Source organism: Pseudorca crassidens, chromosome 11 (genome assembly GCF_039906515.1).
Source record: "Pseudorca crassidens isolate mPseCra1 chromosome 11, mPseCra1.hap1, whole genome shotgun sequence".
NCBI lineage: Eukaryota > Metazoa > Chordata > Mammalia > Artiodactyla > Delphinidae > Pseudorca > Pseudorca crassidens.
Window position 1 is genome coordinate 84,999,983 of NC_090306.1, and position 25,736 is coordinate 85,025,718.

Sequence of the window (25,736 nt, forward strand, 5' to 3'; positions counted from 1 at the left end):
TGATGAACATAGATGCAGAAATCCTCAACAAAATAATAGCAAACAGAATCCAACAGCACATTAAAAGGATCATACATCATGATCAAGTGGGGTTTATTCCAGGAATGTAAGTATTCTTCAATATACGCAAATCAATCAATGTGATAACACCATATTAACAAATGGAAGGAGAAAAACCATATGGTCATCTCAATAGATGCAGAGAAAGCTTTCGACAAAATTCAACACCCGTTTATGATAAAAACCCTCCAGAATGTAGGCATAGAGGGAACTTTCCTCAACATAATAAAGGCCATATATGACAAACCCACAGCCAACATCATCCTCAATGGTTCAAAACTGAAAGAATTTTCACTAAGATCAGGAACAAGACAAGGTTGCCCACTCTCACCACTCTTATTCAATATAGTTTTGGAAGTTTTAGCCACAGCAGTCAGAGAAGAAAAGGAAAGAAAAGGAACCCAAATCGGAAAAGAAGAAGTAAAGCTGTCACTGTTTGCAGATGACATGATACTATACATAGAGCATCCTAAAGATGCCACCAGAAAACTACTAGAGCTAATCAATGAATTTGGTAAAGTAGCAGGATACAAAATTAATGCACAGAAATCTCTTGCATTACTATACACTACTGATGAATAATCTGAAAGTGAAATCAAGAATACATTCCCATTTACCACTGCAACAAAAAGAATACAATATCTAGGAATAAACCTACCTAAGGAGACAAAAGACCTGTATGCAGAAAATTATAAGACACTGATGAAAGAAATTACGGATGATACAAATAGATGGAGAGATATACCATGTTCTTGGATTGGAAAAATTAACATTGTGAAAATGACTCTACTACCCAAAGCAATCTACAGATTCAATGCAATCCCTATCAAACTATCACTGGCAGTTTTCAAAGAACTAGAACAAAAAATTTCACAATTTGTATGGAAACACAAAAGATCCCGAATAGCCAAAGCAATCTTGAGAACGAAAAACGGAGCTGGAGGTATCAGGCTCCCTGACTTCAGACTATACTACAAAGCTACAGTAATCAAGACAATACGGTACTTGTACAAAAACAGAAATACAGATCAATGGAACAGGATAGAAAGCCCATAGATAAACCCACACACATATAGTCACCTTATCTTTGATAAAGGAGGCAGGAATGTACCGTGGAGAAAGGACAGCCTCTTCAATAAGTGGTGCTGGGAAAACTGGACAGGTACATTTAAAAGTATGAGATTAGATCACTCCCTAACACCATACACAAAAATGAGCTCAAAATGGATTAAAGACCTAAATGTAAGGCCAGAAACTATCAAACTTCTAGAGGAAAACATAGGCAGAACACTCTATGACATAAATCACAGCAAGATCCTTTTTGACCCACCTCATAGAGAAATGGAAATAAAAAGAAAAATAAACAAATGGGACCTAATGAAACTGCAAAGCTTTTGTACAGCAAGGGAAACCATAAACAAGACCAAAATACAATCCTCAGAATGGAGAAAATATTTGCAAATGAAGCAATTGACAAAGAATTAATCTCCAAAATTTACAAGAAGCAGCTCATGCAGCTCAATAACAAAAAAAACAACCGAATCCAAAAATGGGCAGAAGACCTAAATAGACATTTCTCCAAAGAAGATATACAGACTGCCAACAAACACATGAAAGAATGCTCAACATCATTAATCATTACAGAAATGCAAATCAAAACTACAATGAGATATGATCTTACACCAGTAAGAATGGCCATCATCAAAAAATCTAGAAACAATAAATGCTGGAGAGGGTGTGGAGAAAAGGGAACACTCTTGCACTGCTGGTGGCAATGTGAATTGGTACAGCCACTATGGAGAACAGTATGGAGGTTCCTTAAAAAACTACAAATAGAAGTACCATATGACCCAGCAATCCCACTACTGGGCATATACCCTGAGAAAACCATAATTCAAAAAGAGTCATGTACCACAATGTTCATTGTAGCTCTATGAACAATAGCCAGGAGATGGAAACAACCTATGTGTCCATCATCAGATGAATGGATAAAGAAGATGTGGCACATATATACAATAGAATATTACTGAGCCATAAAAAGAAATGAAATTGAGTTATTTGTAATGAGGTGGATGGACCTAGAGTCTGTCATACAGAGTGAAGTAAGTCAGAAAGAGAAAGACAAATACCGTATGCTAACACATATATATGGAATTTAAGAAAAAATAAATGTCATGAAGAACCTAGGGGTAAGACAGGAATAAAGGCACAGACGTAGTGGAGAATTGAAGACACGGGGAGGGGGAAGGGTAAGCTGTGACAAAGTGAGAGAGTGGCATGGACATATATACACTACCAAACGTAAAATAGATAGCTAGAGGGAAGCAGCCACATAGTACAGGGAGATCAGCTCGGTGCTTTGTGAGGACCTAGAGGGGTGGGATAGGGAAGGTGGGAGGGAGGGAGAGGAAGAGGGAAGAGATATGGGAACATATGTATATGTATAACTAATTCACTTTGTTATAAGGCAGAAACTAACACACCATTGTAAAGCAATTATACTCCAATAAAGATGTAAAAAATAAAGAAAAAAATAAGTAGGGAATGGAAAAGTAAAGACAAGTGGTAAGATTATTAACTTAAAATACATTATTTAAATTTCTGTGCCAAAGGTAGACCAAAAATAACTTCCTAGCAGCAAAAAGAAAAATACGATCAGTTTCACACACAATTCATAGAATCCGTGAGTTAAAAACAAACTGTTCTGGAAAGGTGAAGCTGCTTCAGTTATTGAGGGTCCAAGTTATCTGTCCCATGGGCCCTCATAAGAAGACTTCATTTATCAAATTCATGACAGAAAGATGTTTAATTTTCCTCAGTATGCGTGTGAATACTCTAGTCTTACAGAAGTGAAATGTATGTATATTTATGAAGGGGAGAAAGGTGCAAGAAATTAAAGATACTTATATTTATGCAGCACGGATAGATCTCTACATGCAACATAAAGTGGAGAGTTGTTTTTAAAACTTTTATTTCAGGTAAAAATTGATATTTAATTAATGTTAGCACTATTTATTAACAATTCAAAATAAATAAATGGTATAGATAGTAGAAAAGATTAAAAATACTCCTAGGGAATTCCCTGGTGGTCCACGTGGGACTTAGCTGCCAAAAAAAAAAAAAAAAGACACCCAAAGAATTCTTTTAACAATTAAGAACTCGATATTCTAATTTTTTTAAATAGAAGGTAAAAGAAATGGTCACAAACTGATCATGGTTAGTGTTTTTTCCTGTACCAAGAAAAATAAGAGTTAACTAACTTGTCTACTTAATACTAAGAGCAACTGAAAACAAACAACTTGGTAAATGTGATTTTATTTTGCCTTTTATCTATCTGTATATCTATATAAGTCTATCTACGCACAAGCATACACACACACACACATACACACTACTCACTCCAGGGAGCTGAGAGCCATAAATAATTTCAAACGAAAAAGAGTGTTTAGAACAGAGGTAAAACAAAACAAAATTCTCGTTAGTCAAAAATCACTCCTGCTTATTATCTTTTATGCCATGAAACTTACATTAAGGTCTTCCTATTAAAGGAATCCAAAGTCCACCCATTACAGAAAAACAAACAAAAGCAAAAACAACTTTGCAATTTTTTTTCTTTTTTTTGTGGTACGCGGGCCTCTACTGCTGTGGCCTCTCCCGTTGCGGAACACAGGCTCCGGACGCGCAGGCCCAGCGGCCATGGCTCACGGGCCCAGCCGCTCCGCGGCATGTGGGATCCTCCCAGACCGGGGCACAAACCCGCGTCCCCTGCATCGGCAGGCGGACTCTCCACCACTGCGCCACCAGGGAAGCCCCAACTTTGCAATTTTAACTGTTCATGTCAGAGTGACAGTGTATATAAACTGTAGATCAAATACAATCTTTGTTCATATGGCTTACTAATGTTTTAAATGTTCAAGCTATTTTTTTCTCCTTTTCCCTTTATTCCCTTTCCCTTTCCTTTCCTTTCTTTCTTGTTATTTTGTTTATTTTTAAACAACCAAGACAGCTGTGAAAAAATAAGGTATTAGACAGCACTGACTGTATACCCCATACATATAAGGCATTTCAAAATGATTTCTGCAGTCAGGAACAACATGAAACAAAGTAATAAGTGGGCCATGGTAATAAGTGGGCTATAAGAAGGAGTAAAAAACTGTGCAAAAAAGTGTTTGTGTTGGGTATAGAATAGGGTCTAGCTTTGGAAATTTTATGTTCAATCTTTTTTTGTTGATTTTTCATTGACTACAAAACCTTTCCAACTATATACTTATCTTCCTCCATTTTGTATGCTATTGGGATTTACACTTGCTAATATGAAATTCTTGAATTTTTTTTTTAGGAGATACATTGTAAACTGCAAGGCCTACACACAGAAAAAAGCCAGGAGCCAATTTTTTTCTATGATGCTAGTTTATAGACAAATTACTTGCAATTCCCAGGATGTGAGGTGATAGCATACTTATTTGATATCATGCAGGACTATATGTATTTCAACATGTTATATATCAGATATAGCATTCTGTGTATATAGCAAAGAAAAATATTCCAGCTCAGTGATTTTTTAATAGAACATTGTCATTTAAATTTCTTAGTATAACTATTTTAATAAATTCATTTCTTTAAATAACTGAAAACCGTGAGTGATAATTCCACGTAAAGTTTGAGAAAGGGCTGGTTTAATGTGGTATTCCTCGTCATACACTGTATATTTTGTTGCTTATATCCCTCTATGTCTAAGTGAATGTGTTGATCTTAGAATGAAAAACCACAAGAACAGGATACGTGATTTTACCAAATATCAAGTAACATGCCAGACTCAGAAAATGTTTGCTTATAAGCAAGATAATAGAATACAAAAATTGACACTCATTCTAGTGTGGAACTAACTTTGACCTTTTAGGATTACTTTATCACTCTTTTTTTTTTTTTTTTTTTTGCGGTATGCGGGCCTCTCACTGTTGTGGCCTCTCCTGTTGCGGAGCACAGGCTCCGGACGTGCAGGCTCAACAGCCATGGCTCACGGGCCCAGCCACTCCACGGCATGTGGGATCTTCCCAGACCGGGGCACGAACCCGTGTCCCCTGCGTCGGCAGGCGGAATTCCAACCACGTCGCCGCCAGGGAAGCCCCTATCACTCTTTTAATATAGAAGAGATTTTAGTTTTCTCAGACCTATCATCTCAAAGAATGGGACAACTGAAAAAGTAAAAGATGGAACTTAACAGCAGAAACAAAGATAAATGAGGAAGTAACTCTTCAACAGGTTATGTTTCTAATAACTTAAAGTACTTTATTGAAATATGGTAATCTAAAAGAACAAATCTCTTGCATTATTATAAATAAATGTCATTTTCTGTGAATGCATTTATATCAAAGACAGAATTGCTGATAAATCATATGGGTAAAAACAAAACAAGTTTAGGCTTTCTTGGTGGCACAGTGGTTAGGAATCTACCTGCCAATGCAGGGGACACAGGTTCAAGCCCTGGTCCAGGAAGATCCCACATGTCGCGGAGCAACTAAGTCCGTGCTCCACTACTGAGCCTACAAGCCACAACGACTGAAGCCCGCATACCTAGAGCCCGTGCTCCACAACAAGAAGCCACCGCAACGAGAAGCCCGCGCACCGCAACAAAGAGCAGCCCCCTCTCGCCACATCTAGAGAAAGCCCCCACGCAGCAACAAAGACTCAACTCAGCCAAAAATTAATTAATTAATTAATTTTTAAAAATTAAATTAAAAAAAGTTTAAATCACGTTAAAGTCTTACCTACTGGACGATTACAAAGGTAATGCCGTAGACTGATATTGCCTAACTGATCTGGTGTCACTTGGTCTACTTGAAGACAGATTTCCATATCTTCCCCTCGGATGTCAATTTCTCCATTAACACCAATAATTTTAAACACCACAACTGACATCTAAGAAGGATTGCATAAATAATATTAGTATACCAAATAATTTAAAACAAAATTTAGGAAATAACAAAGGAAACTACTATAACCTCTAAAAATACAACTGTGACTTAATAAACCAAAAATATATTTGTGATCAACAGAAAGCAGTTATTGCACTACAGTGATAAACTTCCACTTCCTTTCTTCCTACTTAGTCAAGAGAATATTTTTAGGTCACAAAGATTAATTATATGACATTTCTGAGTGAAATTATTTTCACTCAATGCTGAACTTATTTTCTAAGTCATCCATAAGAATATTTCACTGGGCGAAGATGGCTTAAAATAAACCAGTAACATTTCTTTTGTAGACAGCCCCTCATAAGGACTGACCACCATCTTTACGATCAAACTTTCTCAAAGTGTATTTAAATTGAACTAAGATCAAAATATAAAGAACTGAAAAAAGAAACATAGAACCTTCCCTCCTCAATACAAAAAAAAAAAATTAGAAAAGTGCAATTCAGAAAAAAATGATTCAGTAAGAGCAAAGGAAAAATTTCAAGAGTAGAAAGAGCAAAGTAAATCATCCACAATCTAAGTCAATTCATTTTACATATTAATGTCTTTAAATGTGTACATATTGGATATGAGATAAAGTTGGTGGCATTTCTCTTCATAGAATGTCTCAAAAGATTACCAGGTCGTCATGATTTTCTTGAGCACCCTCTGAATTTGTACTGATGGCATCTGGAGAGGTTTCACCATAATTCTGTAGGTTTTCACTGGCATTTGCCCGATCTGCTGGGCTCTGGTAATTTGTAGTTGAGTTCTTTTTAATACCTGAAATAATACAGAAATAATTAAATTAAATTAAAATCAGTTTACACATGGTCCAACAATGTTACATTTATCTAACCAAAACAGATTATTTCTTCAACACTTTCTCAAGCACAACCATGTTTAAAAGACAATAAGCAAAGAAAAATTAAACTGTGGTTAGTTAGCAAATAATAAGAAATAACTTTCCACAATAAAACGTTAGAGATACTAAACCCTAAACTTAGACAGTATGAAAAGAAATCTACCACAGCCGACCACAATCTGTGTTCTTCCCATTGCAGGTGTGGTGCTGGCATTACTAGCAGGTTCCTGGTCAGCCAGCTTTGCCTCCTCTATTCTACCCAACATTCAGTGGTCCCAGTCTGACCACTTCATTTCCCTTTTCATTCCCCTTCATCTACATGAAGTTAATGCTACTATTGTCAATGTGATTGTTCTCCATCCTTATCGACCTGCCTTAATTTCTCAACATGCTATATTTCAATATTTCTCAAACTGTCTGTGGTAAAAGGCAATTTAAAAAAAATTTTGTGTCCATAACACATCAATACTTTAAAAAAATACTATAAAAATAACTATTGAAAATGAATCTAGAAAAATCAGAAGAACCAAAGACACAAAACAAAGCCTCAATTTTTTTTCACTTCAATCTTGCATGGATTCTGACTTTATATTTAAAAAAAGGCTAATAATTCTGAAAATGATTTCAAGGATTAATTCACTGAAGGATACAAGCAATCAAGTTACTCTTTCACTAAATCCTTTTGCTTAAGCGATAGTATTTTACAAAGCTTTACTTTGTTGCTGCTGTTGTTGTTAGAAACATCTTTGTTATGTCTTCATAACACTTCAGTGCATGCATTATAAAATGAGTATCACTTCCATTCACTGAAAGAACACTCTGCTGAATGCAGATTCCAAGTAGCTGGTTAAAAATTTCTTTCTTTTCAGATGTACATTATAATTTGATATCTGTATACACTACAAAGTGATCACCACCAAAAGTCTAGTTTACCATCCATAACCATACAATTGATCCCCTTCATCCATTCTGACCATTCTCCTACTCCCTTACCCTCTGGTAACCACCAATCTGTTTTCTGTATCTATAAGCCTGGTTTTGTTCTGTTTTCATTTGGGATTTTAAAAAATGTATCTCACATATGAGTGACATCATATAGTATTTGTCTTTCTTTGTAATAATTTTTTATTATTATATTTACTACTATATAATTAGGTTCTAACCCAGTGCCTGACAAAACAGTAGGTGCTCAATAAATTATTTATTGAATGGATGAATAAAATGATTTTTAGGGCCAGGGAAAATGCATAAATACAATTGTGGTATGAGGAGATAATAAACTCCCATTTCACAGGGAATTCCTTACATTGCCAGAGGTTAAGATTTCACAGATAAAATAATATTTAAGCTAAAGTAAACAGAAAGAAAAAAGAACACTCTAGGCACAGGTACAAAGGCTAAAGAAGTTTGTCATAGTGAAGAGATTGACAGAAAGACTGAAATATACTATAGTATAATTAAAGTGTAGTAAGCACGTGGGAAAACAGCAGAAAAGGTAAGCTGGGGCCATATCACATGGAGCAACTGTCAGTAATGTTAAGTTTTTTAAACTTAATAGCCTTATAGTTGTTAGAAGTTATCAGGACTAAAATGGAAATTGACATGATAGTATATACATTTTTAAAAGAATATTCTGCCTGTGGAATGAAGTATGAACAAGAAATTGACAAGAAGAGAATTGGGGAGCTAGTTAGAAGCCTGTGGTGGAGTGGTACTCCAGCTACACATTTGTTCGTTTATAAATATGCATGTATATTCAAAAATATGTACTCACAATATACCTATGTATGTGTATGTGTATGTGTATATGTATGTGTGCATTAGTGTGCATATGTATAAACATGAATGTATATAAAAACACACAGAAAAAGGTCTGGAATTATGTCAATCTATACCAAAAGTCAATGGTAGTTACTTCCGGAATGGGGAATGGTATCAGGGCAGAGTAAGGGTGGTATTAAAGTGATATTCTAGATATCCCCATGACATCTGATTTTTTTTTAAAGAGAAAGTATTCATATATTTCTTGTAAAATTAAAACAAAACAAAAGAGAACTCAGAAAAAACAAGTCTTTTCCCAATGAAAATCAATTCCTTTGACAGAAAATTATTACAGTTCAGGAGAATAACGAATGTACAGTCACATACCGTCTAAGTGTTACACATAAAATGAATGCCCTTGTATTTTTCAAGATCCTAAAATCAGCCTACTGCTGGAATCTATTCTAAGACAGTTATTAGAAATGAAGACAAAAATTTATGAACAATGATATAATTATAGCATTTTATAGCTGTGAAAAAACTATAAACAATCGAAACATCCAGTATCAGGGAAACAATTAAAAGGTGAGGGTACATTCTTATGACAAATTAATATAGACAAGTGATAAAAAGCAGGTTGAAAAACCATATATGTGATGTAATACCAAATATACATATATGTGAATACATACATATATATATATATATATATATATACATTTATAAGATAAATTATAATCGATAGCTCTAGATTGTGGGACTTTTGGGTTATTTTATTTTCCAAACTGTAGTTGTTTATATTTTCCAAGTTCTCCACATTGAGTGGCAGTCACTTTTATTAATTATTTAATTTTCAGAAATAAGAAGAAAATCACTGATGCTTTTTACGAGTAAGTAGAGATATTTTCTAGAGGAACTGTTTTTGAAGCATCATTTGATCACAAAACAGAAATCCTCTATTAAAGTAGAATTTTAAGCCATAAGGGGGCAAGGGAACTAGGCAATAGAGCTATCTGTGAATCTAGAATAGATTTTTTGACCCATACCAGTAACTTGTCTACATTTAACTGGTAAAGTATGCTGGAAAGGGGTTTGCTATGAATTGCCTATAAAAATGTTGGGTTAAGGCTTTTAGTTTACATATAGTAATCATTTCCCAAGTCTGGGGTACTAGCATAGCATACTGGTTGGTTAAAAACTGAGGTTCCTGAGTCAGACTAGCTGAGTTCCAAATCTGCCTCTATTACTTCCTGACTGTATATTCATTTCTCTAAGCTTCAGTTTCTAAAGCTATGAGCCTTTCCTTACCTAAGCTGTTTTCAACTACATCAATAGGTTTATTACTCTTCATATACAAAGTAATTCACATTTCCCTCTGGTCTCTTATGCTTTAGGGTCTGTGGCAACTATTCTCTGGCTATGGTCCATGGTTTTATTCCTGTTCACAAAGTCCCCAATGCCTTAGTGATGGGGATACATCTAATACTAAGTCATTCCTAGTGGTCTGTACTAGGGCATTAGTTGCTTCTGAATAAAATAGGGGAACCATGTAGTTCCATCATACACTATCATGTATGAAAGAGAATTCTGGTTATGGGAATCAACAGATCCAGTCTGGAAAAATTCCAGTCATAGGACCACATAGTTGAGAATTCATCATGCAATTTAAGCCTACCTAATCAAAATTCCAGATATAGGAGTCCCTGTGATAGAGGCTAGTAGAATTAATGTTGTCTGCTTTACGATCTAAATGACTGTATATAAATAATTGCTGGATGTCGTCCATAAAAAGGAAGGAGTATCTGGTCAAAAGAAGCAATGAAACAACCATTAGAAAGTTAGGTACAATGCTCTTTGTATTGTGCATGTATGTGTGTATAAATAAATAAGTCTTTTTGGGCTGTGATTGATTATTGAATATAAATTAAAAAACTTAAATACCACTTCTAAGATTTGTGTATATATAATATGAATTCTTAAACTGTATTGCTTTACCTTTTTCCAAAAATATATGACTATCACTTCCATCACTTTCTAACAACTGTTCTTCCAATATCATGCTGTCAAGTGAAATGGTGTCCAGTGAGGTTTGTGAGGGGCTTCTTCTCATGTTCTTGTAAGAAACAGAGAGTGGAGCCATGTTGGGTGGGCAACGTTCCTTAGGCTTTCTACTGTTAACAAACAAAATTATCAGAAAATCATCACATAAAAGGAAAAGAATTCTTTCTAAAGAATACTTCAAACAAAATAAATATATATTTATATAGTATACACAATTTTTAAAATTATATAAGCTTGAAGTATTTTCATATTTTGAAAACCCTACTCTTCCATGTGTTAACTCTAACAATGCCACATTTATCATGGTTTTCTGTCCAAAGCCAAAATATACTCATAAGTACATGCACATGCGTGTGTGCACGCACACACACACACACACACACACACACAAATAAAACAAACCCCCCACCCCAAATTCTAACAGTCAGTTGTTACCTTAAAGATGACTGTGATGTAAGTGTTCTGACTGTGGGTGCTTCTTCTTTACTGATTTCCATGTTCTCAGAGAGTGAAACTGTTTCTGGAAGCAAATCTTCAGCTTTAAAGATTGACTCTATGGTTTCATTTCCTTTACTAGTTAAACTATTTGAAAGCATGTTCTGATTACCACCATTATCAACTGACAGGATACTTGAGTCTTCTCTGTAGTTTAAGACACTATTTGAATCTGTATAAGACGAATCCTTTTTGCCACTTGTTTCTGATCCAATTTCTCCTGAGCCACTTTTGCAAACAATTCCACTACTTTCATCTTCGCTTATTTTCCCTAAATTTTTATCTGATAAATAATCCACAAAAGAAATACCTTTCTGCAGATTTGTATCACTAGCTGATTTAAAAAGCAAAGAATCCTTCAAAGGGACATGGCTAAGGTCAATACTCATAGATCTGTTGTCTGACATATGATTAACAGTTACACTTCTAATTTGTTTTATACCACTATTAACTTGTTTTCTTTTTGAAGACAAAAATTCTCCACTTTCTGTAGGCAAATAATCAGGAACCACTGGACTCACACTTTCAGAAACAGGAGACTTAAGACTATTTGCTTTATCTACTGGATGAAGCAAAAGAGCCACTTCCGCACTTTTAAGTAAAATTCCAATGCAAATGGATGTCTGACTAGCTGGATTGCCAGTCACAGCTTCTACATCTTTCCTTAAATTCTCTGAAAGCAAAATAAGTGACTCATGGAGGAAAAGCAGGAGCAGATACTGGTAGTGATTGATCTGCATACTGACATGTTTATGAATGTGAACCAGGACATGAATATCTGCATCTGATGATGAAGAGGAAAATCTTAAAAATGTATCTGAAGGTTTCTGACTACCATTTGTCAAGGGATCAGACTCTGTACTATAATACTCCTTCAAGAGCTTTTTCCGCTTCCATCGGCCAGTCAGATCACTAGACTCACTTTGTGAGGTATTTAGAGATATTTGATTACAAGTCTGCAGCAATTTTTGTGACAATGCATACCTTTTTGGTTGACAAATCCAGATGGAAAGAGGGAAAGAATCTACAAAATTTATTGGTCGTCCTTTTCCACTTTTCATCCCTTCATAATCTATCCAAAATTGAGAAAAGTACACAGCCCAAACATCCGTGGCAGCAGAAGTTTTAAGAGTGTATTTATTCAACTTAGGAGTAACATTTCCTTTATAAACTTCATGCAGTTTGGTATCTTGTTCATGAGCATGTCTCTGGAAGATTGGATGCAGAAGATTAAAACTGTCACCAGATTTGGGGAAACTGGTATATGTTTTACTGAAAAAATCACAATCTTTGAAGTCTTGAAACAAAGCTTCTAAATCAGAATGTCGACAGTTTGAACAGTATCTTGTATTTGTAGCAATCATTTCTGAACTCTGAATAGAAATTGCATGTGGTTGATCTTGATGACATTCAGATTTCATTTCAGAAGGAATGACAAACTAGAAGAGAAAAAACATTAATCTAGTCTGACTTACAAATCCATATATCTTGAAGATAAAATAATTAAGAGCATGACTTGGTTCAGGAATTCTTTTTGACATTTTGCCCCAAAACACTAATTTTCTATCTTGACATAAAATACTCTCCCTCCCAAAGCTTATTAAACCAAATGAAAAAGGCTTAAATGATTAACAACTAAGAAAACAACCAAAGGAAAAAGCCCAATAAATAATGAATAAAGTACATAACACACATATACATATTTGTAGACAATATATCACAAAATAAAAGGAACAAAACTGAATTAAATGCTTACTATGCCCTGAGTATATATACACCCTGAGTAAATAAGAAAGCACAAAGTTTGGAAGAGATAATTTTTTGATATGATATTTTAAATCCAAGCAATTTGGAGGATGACTAGATAAGTAAATGGAATGACTGGACAACTGTCATTAGAATCACTTTTCTGGGATAAAACTATTAATAAAATAAACTTAGGAGTATAGGTCAAACAATTTAGTAAAATTATTTTCTACAGATAATTAAGCCCAGTCCTCAAAATATTCACAACAAAGAGTTCAAACTGACTGGTTTTAAAACTCAAACTGCCCATATTCACAAAATGTAAAGATCATTATGTAATTGTTTTAAATTATAATTATAAATGTTATAAAGTGTGTCTTTATATTGAATATTTTAAGGTCTTTGAAACGATCTTTAAAACATTTCTGCAATGCAACCGTTGAGTATTATTAATCTCATTTTACAGAGAAGAAATTAAGGGTATGTAAATTTAGGCTACCAGCAACAGAGCTAGAAAATGAAATATTCATCCATGCCCAAATCTTACTCTATTTACTACACTATACTGTTTTTTTTTTTTTTTTAGCTTCCTTCCTTTAAAGTTTAAATATCCATGGAATTCTGATTATCAACTACTTGGCTATAATAAAACACAACTTTCTTTTATCTTTGGCATTACACAACTTTCTTTTATCTTTGGATATTAATAACAGAATAAATGTAACAAATAAAACCCAGATATAACTTAAAAGTGTCACTGTATTATTTACCCTTCTTAAAAAAATTTTATCAGATCCAGCAAGAAGTAGAAAAAAAAAGATATTTAAATTTATTTCTACTGCTTACCTCCAAATGGATGAGCTCCAGTAAGAAGTAGAAAAAAAAAGACATTTAAATTTATTTCTACTGCTTACCTCTAAATGGACGAGCAGGGGGAAGAAAAGGAAGAAAAGTAGAGAAAGGGGTGGAGAAGGGTGGGGAAGCAGTCTCTTAAAGCTTCCATAATTGAAAACTGATATTAAATTCAAATTTCAAAATCAAAATTAATATTGCAATGAAGTTGACTTATATTTGAGCACCCATCTTAAATCCTGGAAATAACTTTTCTTCTGTAAAAATGGTTTTGTTCTCACAGCCACTTGTTTATATGGTACCTTTAGCATTAAGCCATCAACTCGAATATCAACATGCTCATCAGATTTTGAATTGTCATTCAACTTGTACACAGCCATAAACTGATTAAGACTCTGTTTCAAATCCAACAGAAACTGATTTAACCATAGAATACTTCTTTCATCCACAGTAAACTGTAGTGCATTCAGCTGGCTATAAAGGTTGGGAGATGGAACTGTGGAGAAAAAAAATTTTTAAAGATTTTTAATAAACTGATAGTTTTAAATCTTCCCTGAGAAAAGAAAATACATTTTAACCAAGTTTTATTCTTCTTAAATTAAGATTAAAAGATTTTGCAATGTTATTTACAAAATTAAAGTGATACTACATGTAGATGATAGCAAACACATTTGGAGAGACAGAAAACATCTTTCATTGCTTCACTAATGGAAAAATATGCAGTTTAAATGCAAATCAATTAAGAAAATGGTAACAGGTACATATAGATAACTACCTTAAATGTAAATAAATTAAATGCTCCAGACAAAAGACATAGACTGGCTGATTGGATACAAAAACAAGACCCGTATATATGCTGTCTACAAGAGACCCACTTCAGACTTAGGGACACATACTGACTGAAAGTGAGGGGATGGAAAAAGATATTCCATGCAAATGGAAATCAAAAGAAAGCTGGAGTAGGAATTCTCATATCAGACAAAACAGACTTTAAAATAAAGATTACAAGAGACAAAGAAGGACACTACATAATGATCAAGGGATCAATCCAAGAAGAAGATATAACAATTATAAATATTTATGCACCCAACATAGGAGCACCTCAAAACATAAGGCAAATGCTAACAGCCATAAAAGGGGAAATCAACAGTAACACAATCATAGTAGGGGACTGTAACAACCCACTTTCGCCAATGGACAGATCATCCAAAATGAAAATAAATAAGGAAACACAAGCTTTAAATGATACATTAAACAAGATGGACTTAATTGATATTTATAGGACATTCCATCCAAAACCAACAAAATTCACTTTCTTCTCAAGCACTCATGGAACATTCTCCAGGAGAGATCGTATCTTGGGTCACAAATCAAGCCTTCGTAAATTTAAGAAAATTGAAATCGTATCAAGTATCTTTCCTGATCACAACGCTATGAGACTAGATATAAATTACAGAAAAAATCTGCAAAAATACAAACACATGGAGGTTAAACAACACGCTACTAAATAGCCAAGAGATCACTGAAGACATCAAAGACAAAATCAAAAAATACCTTGAAACAAATGACAATGAAAACACGACAACCCAAAACCTATGAGATACAGCAAAAGCAGTTCTAAGAGGGAAGTTTATAGCAATACAATCCTACCTTAAGAAACAAGAAACATCTCAAATAAACAACCTAACCTTACACCTAAAGCAATTAGAGAAAGAAGAATAAAAAAACCCCAAAGTTAGCAGAAGGAAAGAAATGATAAAGATCAGATCAGAAATAAATGAAAAAGAAATGAAGGAAACAATAGCAAACAACAATAAAACTAAAAGCTGGTTCTTCAAGAAGATAAATAAAATTGATAAACCATTAGCCAGACTCATCAAGAAAAAAAGGAAGAAGACTCAAATCAAAAGAATTAGAAATGAAAAAGGAGAAGTAACAACTGACACTGCAGAAATACAAAGGATCAGGAGAGATTACTACAAGCAACTATACACCAATAAAATGGACAACCTGGAAGAAATGGACAAATTCTTAGAAAAGCACAAACTTCTGAGACTGAACCAGGAAGAAATAGAAAATATAAACAGACCAATCACAAGCACTGAAATTGAGACTGTGATTAAAAATCTTCCAAGAAACAAAAGACCAGGACCAGATGGCTTCACAGGCGAATTCTATCAAACATTTAGAGAAGAGCTAACACCTATCCTTCTCGAACTCTTCCAAAGTATAGCAGAGGGAGGAATACTCCCAAACTCATTCTACAAGGCCACCATCACCCTGATACCAAAACCAGACAAAGACGTCACAAAGAAAGAAAACTACAGGCCAACATCACTGATGAACATAGATGCAAAAATCCTCAACAAAATACTAGCAAACAGAATCCAATGGCACATTAAAAGGATCACACACCAGGATCAAGTGGGGTTTATCCCAGTAATGCAAGAATTCTTCAATATATGCAAATCAATCAATGTGATACACCGTATTAACAAACTGAAGGAGAAAAACCATATGGTCATCTCAATAGAGGTAGAAAAAAGCTGTCAACAAAATTCAACACCAATTTATGATAAAAACTCTCCAGAAAGTAGGCATAGAGGGAACTTTCCTCAACATAATAAAGGCCATATATGACAAACCCACAGCCAACATCGTTCTCAATGGTGAAAAAGTGAAACCATTTCCACTAATATCAGGAACAAGACAAGGTTGCCCACTCTCACCACTCTTATTCAATATAGTTTTGGAAGTTTTAGCCACAGCAATCAGAGAAGAAAAAGAAACAAAAGGAATCCAAATCAGAAAGAAGAAGTAAAGCTATCACTGTCTGCAGATGACATGATACTGTACATAGAGAATCCTAAAGATGCTACCAGAAAACTACTAGAGCTATTCAATGAATTTGGTAAAGTAGCAGGATACAAAATTAATGCACAGAAATCTCTTGCATTCCTACACACTAATGATGAAAAATCTGAAAGAGAAATTAAGGAAACACTCCCATTTACCACTGCAACAAAAAGAATAAAATACCTAGGAATAAAGCTACCTAAGGCGACAAAAGACCTGTATGCAGAAAATTATAAGACACTGATGAAAGAAATTAAAGATGACACAAACAGATGGAGATATATACCATGTTCTAGGATTGGAAGAATCAACACTGTGAAAATGACTCTACTACCCAAAGCAATCTACAGATTCAATGCAATCCCTATCAAACTACCAAGGGCATTTTTCACAGAACTAGAACAAAAAATGTCACAGTTTATATGGAAACACAAAAGACCCCGAATAGCCAAAGCAATCTTGAGAAAGAAAAATGGAGCTGGAGGAATCAGGCTCCCTGACTTCAGACTATACTACAAAGCTACAATAATCAAGACAGTATGGTACTGGCACAAAAACAGAAATACAGATCAATGGAACAGGATAGGAAGCCCAGAGATAAACCCACACACCTGTAGTCACCTTATTTTTGATAAAGGAGGCAAGAGTATACAATGGAAAAAGACAACCTCTTCACTAAGTGGTGCTGGGACAACTGGACAGCTACATGTAAAAGAATGAAATTAGAACACTCCCTAACACCATACACAAAAATAAACTCAAAATGGATTAAAGAGCTAAATGTAAGGCCAGACTCTATAAAACTCTTAGAGGAAAACATAGGCAGAACACCCTATGACATAAATCACAGCAAGATCCTTTTTGACGCACCTCCCAGAGGAATGGAAATAAAAACAAAAATAAACAAATGGGAACTAATGAAACTTAAAAGGTTTTGTAGAGCAAAGGAAAACATAAACAAGACAAAAAGACAACCCTCAGAATGGGAGAGAAAATTGTAAATGAAGCAACAGACAAAGGATTAATCTCCAAAATTTACAAGCAGCTCATGCAGCTCAATATCAAAAAAACAAACAGCCCAATTCAAAAATGCGCAGAAGGCCTAAACAGACATTTCTCCAAAGAAGATATACAGATTGCAAACAAACACATGAAAGGATGTTCAACATCACTAATCATTCGAGAAATGCAAATCAAAACTACAATGAGGTATCACCTCACACCAGTCAGAATGGCCATCATCAAAAAATCTACAAATAATAAATGCTGGAGAGGGTGTGGAGAAAAGGGAACCCTCTGGCACTGCTCGTGGGAATGTAAATTGATACAGCCACTTTGGAGAACAGTATGGAGATTCCTTAAAAAACTAAAACTAGAACTACCATATGACCCAGCAATCCCACTACTGGGCATATACCCTGAGAAAACCATAATTCAAAAAGGGTCATGTATCACAATGTTCATCACAGCACTATTTACAATAGCCAGGACATGGAAGCAGCCTAAGTGACCATCGACAGATGAATGGATAAAGAAGATGTGGCACATATATACAATGGAATATTACTCAGCCATAAAAAGAAATGAAATTGAGTTATCTGTAGTGAGGTGGATGGACCTAGAGTCTGTCATGCAGAGTGAAATAAGTCAGAAAGAGAAAAAGAAATACCATATGCTTACACATATATATGGAATCTAAAGAAAAAAAAGATTCTGAAGAACCTAGGGGCAGAACAGGAATAAAGATGCAGATGTAGAGAATGGACTTGAGGACACGGGGAGGGGGAAGGGTAAGCTGGGATGAAGTGAGAGAGTGGCATGGATATATATACACTACCAAATGTAAAACAGACGGCTAGTGGGAAGCAGCCGCATAGCACAGGGAGATCAGCTCAGTGCTCTGTGACCACCTAGAGGGGTGCGATAGAAAGGGTGGGAGGGAGACGCAAGAGGGAGGAGATATAGGGATATATGTATATGTATAGCTGATTCACTTTGTTATGCAGTAGAAAGTAACACACCATTGTAAGGCAATTGTACTCCAATAAAGATGTTAAAGAAAAAGTATGCAGGGCTTCTATGGTGGCGCAGTGGTTGAGAGTCCGCCTGCCGATGCAGGGGACATGGGTCCGTGCCCCGGTCCGGGAAGATCCCACATGTCATGGAGCGGCTGGGCCCGTGAGCCATGGCTGCTGAGCCTGCGTGTCCGGAGCCTGTGCTCCGCAACGGGAGAGGCCACAACAGTGAGAGGCCCACATACCGAAAAAAAAAAAAATGTATACAGTTTAATCTAAAACTAACTGTATAAATAAGAGGTATTGTTTTGATTTCTTTTCCTATTGTTACAGTCAGCAAGAAGCAACCTTCAAAAACTTTCCCTTCTTGGGACTTCCCTGGTGGCGCACTGGTTAAGAATCTGACTGCCAATGCAGGGGACCCAGGTTCAGTACCTGGTCTGGGAAGATCCCATGTGCCATGGAGCAACTAAGCCCGTGCACCACAACTACTGAGCCTGTGGTCTAGAGTCTGCTAGCCACAACTACTGAGCCCGTGTGCCGCAACTACTGAAGCCCACGCACCTAGATCCCGTGCTCTGCGACAAGAGAAGCCAACGCAATAAGAAGCCCTCACACTGCAACGAAGAGTAACCCCTGCTCGCCGCAACTAAAGAAAGCCCACGCACAGCAATGAAGACCCAATGCAGCCAAAAATAAATAAATAAATTTAAATGTATATATTTATATATATAAACAGAAACATCTTATTGGGATGTGGAGGTGCTTATCTCTGAGGATAGTAAGGAAGTGGGTTGCTGAAGCGATCATGTCAAGGGAAGAAAGTGGAGGGAATCTCAAATATAGATTGAGTGATGATGGCAGCCACAGAGAGAACTAGAGAGCAAATGTAGTCCAGGATAGAAGAACCCTGACTGCATATCCTGGGATGGAGGAAGAAACCTGCTACACTAAGCAGTAGAGAGATCTACCTGCAGTTTCTTACAGGGGTCTACTTATGAAATAGATTATTACATAGCTATTAAAGATATTTAAAATGAACTTGTAGAAACTAGGATCATTAAGGGAAAAGGACAGGATGTAAATCAAACATGTTAAAGAAACGCATACATTAAAAACAGGACTAACAACACTATACTTATTGTTATGGTCTGAAATGCATCCCCTCAAAATTGATATGCTGAAGTTCTAACCCCTAATACCTCAGAATGAGCTGTATTTGGAGATAGGGCTTTTAAAGAGGCAATTATGGTAAAAATGAGTTCATATGGGTGGGCTCTAGTCCAATATGACAGGTGCCATAAGAAGAGCTTAAAAAATGGATACACACAGAGGAAAGACCATGTGAGAAGACAGCCATCTACAAGCCAACGAAAGAGGTCTCTGAGGAAACAACCCTGTCAACACTCTGACCTAGAACTTCTAGCCTCCAAAACTGTGAGGAAATAAATTTGTTGTTTAAACCACCTAGTCTGTGGTATTTTATTATGGCAGTCTTAGCAAACTGATACACTTATGTTAGTAGAAGTTGTCTCTAAGTTGTAGGCTCACAGGCATTTTTTAAATTTTTGGCATTTTCTCTTTTTTTTTTAATATAATGAATGTATGTTACATTTACAATTATAAAAAAAGGTTATATATTTTTAAAGTTGGATCGCTTAACAGAAACACGAAATGTGAGGACTGAAAATGGATCCCTATACACAGGGATTCAGTATACTATGTTCTTTACTTTTATATCTGTTTGAAATTTTCCATAATAAAAAGTTGAAAACAGTTAAACGTAAGCAACCGATTTCACTCCTAGGTGGCTAAGATTTACATTGCTGGGAAGGAGTTTTATATTTTTATCAGAAAAAATCATATAGATTATAGAATGGGATTATAATTCCCTTGGTGCATGTTAACAAAACTGATAGAAATAAACCTAGATTAGAAGTCTGAAATCCTGGAAACTATAGGCTTTAGTCTGAAGAAAAGTTACTAGTTCAATGAATGAGACATTATTTAAGAAAAACAATTTGGGGGGTGGGTGTTGGAAACAATGGGATTATCCAATTACAGGTAAATAGTTGTGAATAACCTGGGGAGGCAGTGAAATATAGTTGGGGGGAAAGGGTAAGAAGAATTTTGATTTAGAAGACCTATACTTGAGTTTCAGCTGTGCCATTTTATTCTTCATAAAGGTGCTGAGCAAATGCCTTAACCTATTTTAATTTTCTCACTGTTCCAGTCAAGGAGGTAGAAGAGAAAACAAATTTGAAATACACAAAAGAATACTGAAAAGCATGAAGATGGTGAGGAGATTAGATACTAAAAGGTCATTACAAATGAGGATTAAAATGATAAAATAGTTTGACATCTCTTTCTCCAAAGTAATTTCTTTCTCCAAAGGATATCTTTTTTTTAATTTAACAACAAAGGCATGAGCATCAGAAATTCCCTTTGAAACTAAAAACCTATATTAAGTGAATATTAAACAAATGAGCTAAGTAGGTCAAAGAATCTGGAGTTCTACTTAAAAAATTTTTTTTTCCTCAAATAATATAACCTATTTCATTTAAACACTTTTTCTCAACTATAATTTTCAACCAAAATAATGAAAAAGGTACCACATAAACAAAGGTAAATTTTAGTTTGAAGAATTAGATGAACTGAGACAATAACAAAGAATACAAATGTATAATCATAAAGTAGCTTACAAATAAAAATTCATGTAATTCAATGTTTCTAACAAAAGACAGTGCCAAAAGTTGTCCAAGGTATACATTTGGGTATCAAAACCTAGCCTCCCAAATTCTCTATAACTAAAAGGCTGACTTCACTATTCATTTTTTAATGAAATAGAGTTTTATGTAGCTGAAATATAAATGAAGTTTTACTAAAAAAAAAAAATGACCTTATTCTACAATAACCTAACTTTCATTCATTCTTTCATTTAACAACAACGACTAAGAACAAAAATGAGTCAAACCTCAGGGATAAAATGAAGCATGAATACTACATGGTTCCTGATAACAAGGATGCTACAAGCTAGTAAGGGAAAAGAACATATGAACAAATAATAAGTAAGTAAAAATGCTATACTAGAGTTATATACTAAACACAATGATTACAAGGGCAAAGAACAATGGACTTTTTTCTTTTTTCACATTTATAATACTTGAAAACTTAGCAAGAAAAAATCAACTTCCCAAGTAATGGACAAACAATACCAAAAAAGGAAACTCTCTTACTTGGAAAATCCTTTCCATCTGGATAGTAATATTCTGTGAATTCTATATAGACAGCTGACATTTCTTGTGGAAGATACAGGGATTTTTTATTGCAAGAAATCATACTTTTGGGGGAAGAACGACATTGTTCTGCTGTAGAGACCTGAAAAAATAATTAATTTTATTGAAGTAACACTAAACAAAGCCCTTTCCAAAGAATTTATGCAACATGGACAGTACTTCAAACTCTTAAAACTACTTCCAATAATTAATTAGTTAATTGCCAATGTAATCTTTATCATATATTTAATTTCATATTAAATTATTTTAAAATAATACCAATTAACTTATTCATAAAACTATAACCTCTTTGGATTCTTATTACAAAGTCAACTCTGTACAATTTTCTTTGCAAACTTACTACTTTGAGCCTTACAATAACAGACAGAATATTTCTGTAAGACAATACAAATAAGTGGCAGAGTCAGGACACAGATACAAGTCCTCAAGACTAGACTGCTTCCCAACTATGTACTTTATAATAGTTCTTTACCATAATTCATTATTATGAAAAATAATTATATACAGAATGTTAGTTTAGAATAACAGAAAAATTACAGAGACAGACAGTGGTGATGGTTGTACAACAATGTGAATATACTTAATGCCAATGAACTGTACACTTAAAAATGGTTAAAATGATAAATGTTATGTCATGTATATTTTACCACAATAAAAATTAATTTAAAATTAACAGTACACTATAAATGCTCCTGTCAAATAGTTTAAGCTCTTAAATTATTTTCCCAAAAAGACTATTAGTTTTAAGATTCATGTTACACATTTTTCACTCTCTGCCCAAAACAGCTAATTTATAATCACATCAAAAACTTGTATACGAATTTCTCCAAAGTTCAACCAATAGCAGTTTATCAGTTTCACTTATTTATGCTTGTTTAGCAGACCCAGGGATATATCTCAATGTTATTTTTTTTCATTCATTCAACAAACATGTATACTTCTCATGTGAAGTGGAATGACTCTTCAATGTTTTACTTGTTTCCCCTTGTATAAATTGTTAATCAAACCTTTGATTATTTGTACAGTCTTCATAAATTTAAGTCAGTTCCTTACATTGTCTAATAAGAAGCTTTTCTCTGCATGCATGGAAACAAATTCTTTTCAACTCCAGAGTGTCAAGTTATTTTATACAGTAGACAATAGCTTTTTTCCTTTTTCTTTTAATAGTTAAAAAGTTATTCAAATTGGGATGAACATACTATCTTATTTTCTTCCAGTTACTTTTGTTTGTTTTGTTCTGATGTATTCGTGTATGTCGGATATCTTTATTGTATTTCATTCTCAATCATATGGGATTATGGGTGATTCCCCTTCCCCATTTCCATATGAATTTATTCAAATATAATGCATTATATAGAGAACATAAAGAAAGAAGCAATTGCACAATAAGAAAGTAACTCTTAAATCAGGGTATCTCAGAATTGGCACTATTGATATTTGGGGCCAGATAACTTTGTTATGGGGGCTGTCCAGTGCACTGTAGAATGTTCAGCAGCAACACTGATCTCTACCCACTAGACATCAGCAGCAACCCCCTCCAGCTGTGACAACAAAAATTGTCCTCAGACATTGCCAAATGTCCTCTGGAGGGCACAACTGGTCCCAGTTGAAAACTACTGAGTAAAATGAAACCTTTCCAGATAAAACTAAGTCTCAAAGACACAGACTTATCAAAATATACACACAATTCACAAATGATAATACATACTTGAAATCCTTTATTTAAAAAAAAAAAAAGGGTCATATTTTTACCGTGTTGGTCTCAAGGATTGTGATGTTAGACCATGTTGTACCGATTATAGCCTGAATAAGAATGTTAGTATAAATAGGACAGAGTTCTTAGCTATAAAATTATGTTCACAGTGTAGTCAATACTTAGTAGTTAATTAAGCAAATATCGTGTTCTAGTTTATTCCACTAAGACCTTTGTGAAATAAGGAATCTGGCCTACAAAGAGAGGTCTGGCCTTTGTCCCTACTCTTGGGAGGTAATTCTATTTTTTTTTTCATGTTTTCTTCTTAAATTTTTTTTTGGCCGCATTGCATGGCAAGTGGGATCTTAGTTCCCCGACCAGGGATCGAACCCACGCTCCCTGAAATGGAAGGCAGAGTCTTAACCACTGGACCCCTGGGAAAGTCCTGGGAGGTAATTCTAAAGTCTTGGAATTTCCTATTCATGGTAGACCCCTGAGACCACAACTGATAGTTTATGCTCACAAGATGACTCAGAATGGGACTGACCACACTTGATAGTCTTAGTAGTGTTTAAGACCACCTGTAGAGACTGAGTTCAACTACATGGGCAATATTTCATACATATTGTTACATGTTCATTCTGGGAGGCTAATGTGTCCTAGGGACAAGGAAATTCTGAATTTGGAGCCCTTTGAAATTCCACTCTGTGCTCTCTTCCTATGGCTGGTTTTAATTCGTAATCCTGCCTTGTAATAAATGTGCCTCTGAGTATAACTGATTACAGCGAGTTCTTTGAGTTTTTCTAGTAAATTCTCGAATCTGAGGGTAGTTTAGGGAAACCCCAGAAACTACAGTGGTGTCAGAAGTCTTGTGCAGACTTGGCAGTCTGGCAAACTGTGCCCTTAACCTCACAGTTTGCCTAATTCTGGGTAACCATATAAGTGAAAATTAATGAACTGTATTTTCTATTCTGTCTAATTTAGTCATTTCACAATACTGGTCAAGATGTTTTTAAATAAAATGGTGGCACTGGTTTATAAGAGTTGTTTGCAGGAGATACTAAAGGTGTTTATCAGAAGATTTAAGAAATAAAACATACCTGGTATATATTGAAATCTGCAAGTCTAACCACAACAGAACTAGACATTAACTTAACTTTGGATTGTTGAGGTAACACTGTAGGCGTTTTGGAAGTCCCTTTCAGAGTTGAGTCTTTCTCTGTGGGAAACAAAAATTCCTTTTAATTTATAGTAAAATTATTTTTACCAGTCACTCTTTTATTACTAAGACAGCTACTAGAAATATAGATGAACCCTAATTTCTCAAACAAGGTAACATATGTGGAAATACTTTATATATAAACTGATATAAGAACATAAGTTATTATGATGATTACTCTTTTATTTTGTGATAATTATTCTTTAAATGGGAATCATATCACATTGAAGAAACTCTCATACAATAACTTTTGGGTGGAATTCTTGTTAAAAAGAGAAATCTACCTGTCATTTAAGAGTTTGAAATATTCTACATGGGTATTACTTTTATTAGTCATATTAATTTATAAAGTGCTTTGATCTATAAGCCTATGATCCGAATGAGGTACAGGCTTTTTAGACATTAATTAAACACCATATTTATTTACAGAAAATACCATATGGTGAACATACACACACACTCACACACATACACACACCCAATTAATATCAGGGGAATGACATAATGTTGTTAGAGGTAAAATACCTGTTTGTGTGTGCTGGGGAGAGGCATGTGTTGGGGATTCAGGAGGTGAACCTACATCATGATCCTTTACAGCCTGTTTAAGCATTTCAACGTTGCACTCAAATTCATGTAACAACTCGTTGGCCCAACCATTTTTTATTTTCGTTGCATCACTAAAATACATCCAATGATTACAACTATCTCCTGTAAAATGAATAACAAGTATTTCACTGAAAAATGTACACTTTTCATTTATTCAATTATAGCAGAGTTTCTAATGATAAATATTCATTTTCTCAAGGGACTCTTTAACCTGCTAATAAATTTGAAGCTTTCACCTACTACAGACATTAATCTTC

The 25,736-nt window shown here is 34.7% G+C and overlaps 1 protein-coding gene across 1 annotated transcript in view; it reads right to left on the reverse strand.

The window, feature by feature from the left end:
* Positions 1-25,736, reverse strand: part of BLTP3B (bridge-like lipid transfer protein family member 3B) — a 103,916-nt gene that overhangs the window by 19,847 nt on the left and 58,333 nt on the right. Inside the window, 8 exon segments of the mRNA XM_067697663.1 lie at positions 5,829-5,979; positions 6,655-6,797; positions 10,636-10,811; positions 11,137-12,635; positions 14,097-14,290; positions 21,902-22,043; positions 24,755-24,873; positions 25,399-25,581. Coding sequence (XP_067553764.1) covers positions 5,829-5,979; positions 6,655-6,797; positions 10,636-10,811; positions 11,137-12,635; positions 14,097-14,290; positions 21,902-22,043; positions 24,755-24,873; positions 25,399-25,581 — 2,607 coding nt within the window.